Source organism: Aspergillus ambiguus, assembly GCF_047715705.1.
Source record: "Aspergillus ambiguus strain CBS 117.58 unplaced genomic scaffold BDV59scaffold_4, whole genome shotgun sequence".
Taxonomy (NCBI): Eukaryota; Fungi; Ascomycota; class Eurotiomycetes; order Eurotiales; family Aspergillaceae; genus Aspergillus; species Aspergillus ambiguus.
The window spans coordinates 384,634-395,222 of NW_027395517.1; the positions used below are offsets into that span (position 1 = coordinate 384,634).

A 10,589-nucleotide genomic window follows, 5' to 3' on the forward strand; every position below is an offset into this window, starting at 1 on the left:
CGCAGAAAAACTGTCTCGTGATAGTTGGACATCAGGCCATATCTCAGTCGGAGGTCAAACATATACGCCGCAATTTGTCCTAACCATCAGTATTAGCAGACACGGAAGGCCATATTTTCTTAGACGGCAAAAGGTAGTGTTACCAAGTAGGTTCCTGAATGTCCGATCTTTCTGCATCGCGAGAGAGATTTCGTGCTCCTGGACCCAGGGAGTCTTTAGCTCCCCAACAAACCGCACATGGCCGAACACGTTCATGCCTGCGATGTCTGGTGTTTTCCGGTAGCAACTGTTGGTGACTTTGAAGCCCCCCATCTCTAAGCCTATCTTTTCTTTTGCCCAGATGGTCGACATCACCTGGCTGAGATGCTGGTGCCAGCGGCCTTGTATGTCATGCTCGTCTCCAAGCACGACGTGATCCTGGAGCATTGTTGGGTGACTTAGTTCGATACGCGGACGAAGATAGACATGGCGTCTGCCACCGTGTGGCCCATGGACTTGAGAAAAGAAATTTCCCTCAACATCGGAGATAAACGTGGTCCATGGTCTCAGATTTCCGACGAAGGTGATATCGTGCAGGGCACTTCTCTCTGTATGGTATATCCCCGAATTCAACTCCGGCAGTGATTCTTTCACCATTTCGTAGGTCGTCACGCACTTGGCTTTGACACGCATTTTGAGGAGGTTAAAACAGGGGCTGGCTGCTTGGTCGAGGTGGTGGGATCCAATGTGATATTGATGGTCAGAGTTGATGGTCGTTTCAAAGGAGAATGGGGTCTAACACCCCATCCTTCTTTTGAATGACAGAAACACCTGCTTACACTGGAATTTACATGCTGTGATAGAGTAAGACTGCTAAAGATTAGTATATGTGGCTGGGAGGCCTGTATTCTTAATTCAAACTAGATCTATCTTTTCTATTTCTATCTGAATTTTATTAGGGCCATAGAACCTAGTGTCCGTAAGAAGGTACTGGCCCTAATTTGGGGCTTAATTAAGGGTTGATATAAGAGTACAAGACAACTTGTATTGAGCTAATCCCTTTGGCTGAGATTCTAGTTGATACTTGTAGTGCCATTCATATTGCCACATTTGCTCTTTCAAGCGAAGCAGCGATAAGTAAATATCGACAACAGGACCCTGGTAAAAAAAAAGATGCAGTAGATTTACCAACTGTGGTTGGTTTGCGGGTGGTTGTGTTCCTCCTAAAAGCCGACCCATTACGCATATTTACCTCCCTCGACGTCAACTGACGCCCCACCTCCTCTTATTTCATTTCTTCTTGCCTGTCCACCATCTGGGGGTTTCCACCCAACTTGACAACCACTTCTACTTTGCACAATGTCCGGTAGTGTTTTTTTCCCCGAAGATGTTTGGACAGGCATGGAGATCATGGTCTTGCATCCCTCGCCGTCCAGATGGAGACTGGTGATGAAGATCAGTGAGAGTAGTCTGCAAATGGACGAAAAGGAAGCTCGTGACGATAACAGCACTCCTAGCTCGTTTGCCCTCTTCGAATGTGAGAACGTCAATGACGCAAGCCAGAAGGCGCACATGCATATCGATATGCAAATTCCTCTCGCTGGGACCGAGTTCACTCGTTCTGCTACTCGAGCAAACCAGGCTTCTCTTGAGGTTCCCCGTCGGATAAAAGACGCACTCAAAGCTTATCAGCTTCTGACAGACGCCGGTTGCCAATACACCCCGACTTTGATCGGTCACACGGTGGCAAACCAGCCTCCAGACGGACTGGTGCCTGGTGGCTACGCGCAGTACATTGTTACCACCAAGGTGTCCGGAGACAGACTTGGGACCGGCGTCTGGAACCCGTACTCGGATAAATTGCCAGAAGGTCTCTTCTGGGAACTGGAGCCGGAGGAGCGGTCTCTAATCCGTAGCAGCTTCGAATTTGCATGGCGGTCCGTACCCCCCTCAATTGACCAATATCATACGATAGTTTCTTAACATTGTGAAAATATAGGCAAATGAATGAGGCCGGAGTCATGTTAACGTTTGGTTTCCTTCAAAATCTCTTCTGGGATAGGACTATGCAGATACTGTAAGAATCCCCCGTCGCCTACAATCGTTGGCGACTTATCTCTAATTCTAGATTAACATAGATACATTGAGGGGTATTTCGAGCCACGGGAGCAGGTCTACGGAACTACCGTCGAAACATGGGGCCCTATAATCCTATACTCATGGGGATTGGCTATAATGCCGAAGAGCGACAGACGGAACATGCGCAACCTCTACAATTATAGCGATTTCAATGAGGACACCCTGGAGGATGCGGGATGGATTCTGTAGTTGTTCGATAGAACGGGACGTTTATTGGTGTTGATATCCGCGGTGGATGATGAAATGTTGGTTGTTTGCTAAGATCTCTTCCAAACCTTAATGAAGAATTTGTTCCTGTTTCAGTTGTATACTGTCTATCATTCTCAAATCTCCCCGCGTAGTCATCACCGTAGCACCATACAGGCAATCAGCACAGAGCTCATATGATCCCCGTCGCGGCATCCGTGGCAGCGGATAAGGTCTGCAGTTGGGTGTGCATATAGTGGGGGAAGACCATAGTACACTCGCCGCGAGCGAGATCTTGAGGATATCCACTACGCCAACGCACACCGTCTCTGTTTCTACATGCTCCAAAAATGCATATGGGCTGGTCAGAGTCCTGGCGGCGCGGACATGTAGAAGTGGGCAAGGAGACTGTCGAGGAGCTCGGTGGCCGTCACGTACATCGTTAAAGGAGACGTCGAGCCGACCGTGGCGGGTGAGCTGCTCGACCAGGACTTGACCACTGTCTGTGACTCGTCATATAGAGTCTCGTCGTCACGATCCAGCTTTAGGAATCAGGGTAGGGTCCCTGGATCCAGCATCAACGTCTTTCGGGTGTGATGGTGGCATATTGACAGCGCCCGCGACGGTGTGTCCATAGCCGTAGTATTCCGCTCTGGAGAGAGATGAGAAAGGAGGGAGTTGATTGCATGAAAGACGAGTGGTGCATTAGGCTGAAGAACTGCAGTGAGGTATGGAGAGTGAATTTGTCGTGCTCATATCATGTTAAACGACCGACCGCGATGAATTTTGCAACATCCCGCCGAGTCCGACACCGCTTATTGTTAAGTAATATATAATAGTCACCCCTGGCCATACATAAAAGCAAAGACAGAAACATCAGTTATGTAAGCTCCAAGCTTTGGGTCAAGCGATGGGTCTAATCAACATTTCATACTGGACTTCCTCTTTAGGAAGAGGAAGTGGGTCCAATCTACCGCTTGTTGTAGTGTTTGTGATTAGCGTACCAAATCTTTGGACTACGCCCGCTCAATACTACAGGGAGGCTCCCTACATATCTCCCTCTCCCCCTGGTGATCACTACTAAATGGGTCGAGGGAAACAGATTTCGTTCATATTTGTGCTCAAGAATGCCGATCCTATCTCGAGCCGAGGGAAGGGAGAATTTGATCCCTAAGGGAGTTCAAGGACACAAATACAAGTATTCAATTTTTCCTCTTGCGGTTTAATCTCGTAAGGCACCACAATGCGTCCCTCGACTGTTACAGGCTTAATAAATGTTTTCCTCCTTGCAATTGCAGCGGCCGGGTTCGCTCAGAAGGATATAGTCACCCGCGATGTCTGTATCCTCGGCGGAGGTGCCACCGGTACCTACGCTGCGGTACAGTTGAGAGCAAAAGGTCACAGTGTGGCACTGGTCGAAAAGCAGGCACGCCTTGGAGGACATGCCGAGACATTATATTTGCCAAATGGCGAATATGTCAACTACGGGGTGGAGGGGTATTTCAACAACGATATCACTAAAGCCTTTTTTGCTAGACTTAACGTCGATCACGAAGCCTTATTACCCGGCACTATTATCACGGATCATGTGGACTTTACTACTGGAAAGAAGGTAGCACCTGGAAATGGCATTCTTGAAACCGCTGTAGCTGCGCTTTTATATCGCGGCGCAATTGAACAGTTCGACTACCTCTCTACCGGCGCCTACTACCTTCCCGATGAAATACCCGAAGTTCTTCTCCGGCCATTTCGCTACTTTGTCGACGACCATAGCCTAGAAGGTGCTATGAATCTGATTTTTACCTTCGCTGAGAACGTTGGCGACCTCCTTGACACGCCGTTGATATATGTGATCCAGAATTTTGGCATACCTCAGATCGACGCCCTCCTCGGAGGTGGATACATCCGACCCAAGAATGGGACTGACGAGCTCTTTAATAAGGCGGCTAACTATATTGATGAGCTTAATATCTTCTACGAGTCCACCGTATCTCAGGCTAGACGGGGTTCAACCGGTGTGGAGCTGATTATTGAAAAGGCAGACGGTACCCAACGACTTATTAGGGCAAAGAAGCTGTTAATTACATTCCCCCCTACACTGTCTAGCTTGCGCGGTTTCGACCTCCGCCCAGAGGAATTATCCCTTTTCGCCAAGTGGACTCACAAAAACTACTACGCGGCAGCCGTCACGAACACTGGTATTCCCGATAATATCAACGTCGCTAATACCAACCCCCACAACAAACCCGGTAGCCTCCCTCTGCCGCCGTTCCAATGGGAGCTAGAGTATTCCGGTGTACCCAGCTACTTCATGTCAAAGATTGTTGCTGAAGGTAACTTCACAGCCGAAGACGCCAAGCAAATGATTCTTTCGGATATCAGGCGTATGGGTAAGGCAGGCACGTATGACATCAGAGATCCGGAAATCGCAGCGTTCGCGTCGCATTCGCCTGAGACGTTAATGGTGTCAGTCGATGACATTCGTGATGGGTTCTATAAAAAGTTATACGCGCTACAAGGCCAGCAGAGCACTTATTACACTGGTTATACTTTCTGCACAGATTACTCGACTCCGCTATGGAACTACACTAGCAGCGTGCTAGGTATGATGGGTTTTGACTGAATCCGTGCCGGACGGTGGGACTGCAGAAATCCTCCCTTAATGTTTCTGATAGTTAATTCCATCTTGTACATAACGTATGTAGTTTGGACTGGTGGCCTGGGCTGTTGACTGACACCGTATATGCGGTCAGACCGAAAAGGGAGTCACAATGACAATGCTCTTCATTAGCTGGTTTGCCGGCAACTGGATTGCGCCACAGATTTTCCAAACATTAGGTGCCCTAAGGTATATTCACGGGTTCTTGGGGCATATTATTATATATGCCATGTATATTATGCTCACAGCAGTAACTCGATAGACCCTCATAGCTAAGAACCGATCTAGGATGTGGCTGACGGGCGAGGTGTCTCACGACTCAGCCTTTTAAGACCTCACTGATAACGAGAATTCAACATACATAATTGTGCCCTACTGATTGATTACCATCTTGACTTGTCGAGCTTGCTGACATTTGTCATTCTATCATGAGTTTCAGGCGAAAAGGCAACTTCTGATATAACTAATAGTTATTATCACCTGTCCACAGCAGCCTTGTTAAACAAATCGACTCTGGTAGAAGCAAATTCCCTAGCCGGGACTTTCCTCTCGAATACCATATCTATCTCGGCATACGCTCGTCCCTTCGGCCCAGGGAGTAGAAAGCAATCCCACAGCCAAACCAAAACAAGCCACTTCACTCCAGAAAGCTCCTATATCCGATGCAGTGGTAGAAATAAACCTAAGTACGAGAAGTATGAGAACTTCGTGCATTAGCAATTCGGTGACTAGGTCGACAACATAGTTCTTTCTCCTACAACTCGTCTGGTACAGACCTTTATTCGCAGTCCATTACGTCTGTGGCGCGGCGCGCCCGGGGGTTGTTGATGGGCAAATAGCAAAAAACGTAAGGCCATGCTTCTTACCAGGCATTATAAAGCAAGCTCGTGAATAATATAAATCCTGCTGAGATCCTCGCCGTCCTTCATAAGACCTAAGACGCTCTCTATATCTCGGCGCCGGCCCTTATCCTGCTGCTTTCAGATAATTGTATCATAATCTTTCCGGGTAGGATATAGCTATTTAAGAAATCCGGTCGAACTACTACCTCCGCCCTGACGACCGAGGAGTTCCTTCTATAGAATATATGCTCTATAATCGACAGTAAAATTCGATTTTTTTTTAATAGAAACGTAGAGTCTGTATTGTTTTATTACGAAATTTTAGCCCGCCGAGTAAGTAGTAATAATTTAGATATATAGAGATTTGATGCGCTATATTTCGGTATCTAATAAAGGGCTACTCTCGGACAGTAAGAGATAGTATTTCATTAGTAGATCCTGTTATAAGTACTATAGGTGCAATGATAGAGCGTTCTGAGTCTGTATAGCTAGGTTCGTTTAGAATAGCGGAGTGTATTACCTGCCAATAACTAGGTAGTTAGCTGTTCGTCTATGGTATCTTCTGTACTTCATAATATATCTATGCCTTCTATCGCGACCTCTGATACTTTCGTTATATCCTCCATTTCTGGCCATGACTAAACAAGCATAGCGCTAGGTTTTTGTTATAGGAATCTGTAGCAGATAAGATTCAGAGTGGTGCAGGAACATCCAGGAGAGAGACATGGCTAGTATACTGTATAGATGAAATTCTCGAAGTCGGTACTGTTAGCCGGAGAACGGCATCGCCAGGTCGACGTCCTCCGTCTCAAATGATATCTACTACTAACTGGCCACTAGCTTTTCCGCGTTCCGAGTAAGGGAAGGAAGCCGCCACAGTCTGGGTCAGCAGTGCCCTGTTGGTGAGCTACATCTGGATCTGTCCGGTGTCAAATTTGTCCTCAACCCCTCCCCCCTTTAGACTCTAACTTGTGTCGATGACACAATATTCGTACCCCTGCATCCCTTCCAGTCGTACTCCCGATCCAGGGCAATGCAAGTGCTAGTCGTGCAAGCCTGGTGTCCCTGAATAATTAAATTCGTCTGTCTTGCGGCTGATAATGGCCCGCGACGACTGTCACTTACAGAGAGCAAAATAGCTGACGACATTTTCTATTAGAAATATGATAAGGATTCGACACTCTACGTACTATAGCAGATCAGATAATGACTATAAATGTATATAATATTCTGATTCAGATGTTTGCAGCATGCAATTATATGGTACGGCCCCATAGACTTAGGTTTCCAGCAATCCAATCATTTTGGCATATAGGCTCTTTGCTGAGTGTTTAGAATATTGGAGAATAGCCTCAAATGATCTTCATGAACATATGATCTCTGCTATAACTATACGCCTATTCCGTTACTTTCGTTCGAGTCTTGTTCAAAAATGACGATTATAAACGAATGTCCGTTTCAAGGACGGAGCATCCCACAGAGAAATATACAAACGCATGATTGGAATTGCCTACACAGTATAGAATAAGCAGTCACAAACGATATCCATAATGCCAGTCCTTCTTCCGTATATCCTTCCGGATCTGGTATACCTCCTCTGCCTCATCCAAAACCGTCATATCAACCTCAACGATCTTCATCTCCTCTTGACATCCGTCGATCTTGCCGACGCAGCCCAGGAAAGGCAGGGCCACCTGGGAGTGCCCGGCGTATCCGTCCTCTGCGGGCCCGGCAACATTGCAAAACACCACAGTCGCAGTATTCTCAAAGGCCCTACTGGGCACCGCAGCGTCTACAAACACGGCTTCCGAGCGAGGGTTCCGCATGAGTCCCGCTTCTGAAGCATCGCTCAATTTCCAGAAGGCAGGCATAATAATAAGTTTCGCCCCCTGCCGAATCAAGTTTCGGAACGCCTCGGGAAAGGCCAAATCCCAGCACACTAGCAGTCCAACCCTCCCAAGCGGCGTATCAAAAGCGACATGACCTCCCTGTCCCTTGTCCACGAACTCCCGCTCAGGGATCCATAGGTTTTGCTTCTCGTAACGCCCACAGATCGTTCCTGTGTGGTCGATGAAGTAGGCGACGTTCACCAGCCTTTCGGTCTTGGAATTTCCGTCCACATGCAACTCGCCAATTGTGCCTGGCACAATACAAATGGAGAGCTCCTTCGCAAGTGCACAATAGGAATTCAGGTACTTCTTCCAATTGGCACATTGTTGTCGTATGGCAGGGTCATGTGAGGGGAAAAAATCCGCCAAGTGGAACTCTGGGAGAACCGCCAGCTGGGCGCCCGAGGCGGCCGCGTCACGAATGAATTTTATTGCACGAGCATGGTTGTGATCTGGTTTATTGAGCTGTTTGGTGTTGGATTCGTCCTCTCGCGGTGGATGTTCAGGCTCGCTTACCTCTGGCGAGAACTGGATGATGGCTATTTTGTGCATGATCTTGCGTGTTTTTGCCTTTGAGGGACTTGTCTTGAGGTTAATGCAAAGATGAGGGGCATCTACTACGGCTGCGTCAATCTGTTCTTTTATAAGAGAAAAATAATCCCTAGCCGGCTACCGCGTTCCCCATACTTCTATTTAAGAGGGGGTGTTGTTGGTTGGTGCCACCGAGGGCTACAGAAACAGCCAATGTCGACATTTTCCGCCGTGTGGGGATGGTTCTCCAAAGGATCATCCATGCATTTGATCACCCTGCGGCCCGGGGTTTGTAGTTATCCTCAGTACTACCGTAAAGAAACGAGCTCTACAGCAATCAGGCATTATGTGTGTAATTTCCGTCCTCTGATTAGATGCACTACATGGTGCGCATTCCGTACGATCATGCTATAGATACCATTCACTCGCGAAGGTCTATCTGCCGACCCGTAAAGTACCGATACTTCCTGGCGGTCATTGCCCGTATCCCCTTGCCATAACAAATAAATAGTATATGAACAAGAAGGATGGCTGTCAATATTACACTGAAGGCAATATAGAACCCCGTGAGGCCCGAGCTCGCAATCCACGGTGCCAGTGCAAACACAAAAATCGTGGAGATGAGGTTACGAATAAACGTCACTCCTACAAGAGCACCAGCGACGATCTGCATAACAGGTTCTGTCAGCGCTCCAGTCATCAATAAACCGGTGGATTACAACTTACGCCTGTATAGGCATCAGTCAGATATGTCAAGGCCATGCTGGATGGTGGAGTGGCCCCGAAGGATGAAATCGCGAGCCCAACGGCGGGAACTGGCCACGGAAGGCCATTGTTCAAGCCGATCCCAAACATCAGAAGTCCTGCAGGAACAAATGGGGTAAAGCCCAACGAGATCCAGAGACGCATTTCGGGCTCATAGATACCGTTGTTGCGCCGCGCGAGAACAAGAATGAGTTTATCGCTCAGCGGCCCGGCGATCAGAATTGCTAATGAAGTCCCAACAAAGGGAGGGATTCCCATTAGCCCTATTTGTGCAGCATTAAAGTTATATGGTGCTATCGTCATCCACGATGAAAGAGTAGTGACAGTGACCGTCACGGCGGCGGTCATGGCCCCATACACCACGGCCATGTAAAATACTGCTGGAATTGTGAACAGTATCCAGAACGCCTCGTAGCTGTATCGCAGAAACGAGGACAGAGAGCCTGGCGAGGTCGTCCAGAGCGCCAGCTTTGATCCGTATGTCTTCTCCGGGATCGAACGATCAATGGTAACGGGCATGTCAGGATTCTTCGGAGCATCGTCGCTCTTCTGGATATTCGGTTCGGCCTTCGTATCGTTGGCGTCGGCCTGCGAGCGCTTCTCGCCGTGATTAGTGTTTTCTGGGGCCCTGGAGACAGCGATGCCCTCGATGGCGGGGTTAATGAACTTGGTTTCCTCGTACAGGAACACAAAGGCCACAAGGCCCACACCGAAGAGGATCACCATCCACCACCATACCCAGCGCCATCCTTGGGAGTTCACGATGTACCCACCCGCCAATGGAGATAAGCTCGTCCCCACATTCATAAACCAAACGTAAATCCCATTCATCAGGCCTCGCTGGTGCACAAAGTAGATATCGGCAATGGTCATCTGGACCAACACCTCCGCCAACGCACCCACAAAGCAGCTCAAGATATTCACCAGCATCAAGTCGGCAACGTTCATCATGCGGGCTGTCCACACACTGATCCCGCACTGGAAAGCGGTGCTAAGGACATAAATTGGTCGTCTTCCGTACTTAAGGGCAAATGGAATGAGAATCACACCGCCTATGCAGAGAGATCCACATCCCGCTGCATAGCTATCGTTCAGGATCGCAAAGCTGAAGCCCAGCTCGGCGTTTACTGGGCCCCAAGTTACGGTCGCCACGTCGATCCTATAAGGGTGAGTCGGTATCCAGTGGATGAGGGTAGGTCAGAAGACCTACAGTGCAAAAACCATGATCACATAGTAGGAAGCCAACGCAAAATTGAGGTGTTTCCTCCATATGGACCAATTCTGAAGGGGTCGGCTATTAGTGGATACACATATCTCCGGGGAGATTACACTCACCAGTGGATCATTGGGATCGCAGCTGGGTCTGGGTTGCAGGACAATGCTTGATTCATGTTCATATTCCAGGTCTGCCGTCATTTCAGAGTCAGTGCCGATTCCAGAACTCCATACCATTAGAAGCCACCGACCTTCGATGCGTACAGTCCCAGGTGGCCACTGGGCATCAATATCCTCGTTCGCAGATGCCATTTGCAATGTCTCCCAGTGTGGTGAATTGTTTCCAAACCTACCCAAGACTGGCCCCGGCTTTCAATCCCAGGC

At 48.4% G+C, this 10,589-nt stretch overlaps 3 protein-coding genes across 3 annotated transcripts; 2 read left to right on the forward strand and 1 right to left on the reverse strand.

Annotated features, from left to right (window-relative positions):
• The first annotated feature begins 1,285 nt into the window (after positions 1–1,285).
• BDV59DRAFT_170947 (uncharacterized protein) lies at positions 1,286–2,403 on the forward strand. The gene is made up of 3 exons (XM_073688499.1): positions 1,286–1,916; positions 1,979–2,056; positions 2,118–2,403. Exons 1-3 carry the CDS (start codon positions 1,339–1,341, stop codon positions 2,305–2,307), a joined length of 846 nt encoding a protein of 281 aa, XP_073551310.1. The 5' UTR covers positions 1,286–1,338; the 3' UTR covers positions 2,308–2,403.
• A 1,144-nt stretch (positions 2,404–3,547) lies between these two features.
• On the forward strand, positions 3,548–4,927 carry BDV59DRAFT_210178 (uncharacterized protein; the record flags this gene model as incomplete). The annotated part of the gene is made up of 1 exon (XM_073695544.1): positions 3,548–4,927. The coding sequence occupies one exon, from the start codon at positions 3,548–3,550 to the stop codon at positions 4,925–4,927; it is 1,380 nt and encodes a 459-aa protein (XP_073551311.1).
• Positions 4,928–8,646: 3,719 nt separating this feature from the next.
• BDV59DRAFT_210179 (major facilitator superfamily domain-containing protein) lies at positions 8,647–10,517 on the reverse strand (the record flags this gene model as incomplete). The annotated part of the gene is made up of 4 exons (XM_073695545.1): positions 8,647–8,892; positions 8,952–10,149; positions 10,201–10,347; positions 10,453–10,517. 4 exons carry the CDS (start codon positions 10,515–10,517, stop codon positions 8,647–8,649), a joined length of 1,656 nt encoding a protein of 551 aa, XP_073551312.1.
• Between the last annotated feature and the right edge of the window lie 72 nt (positions 10,518–10,589).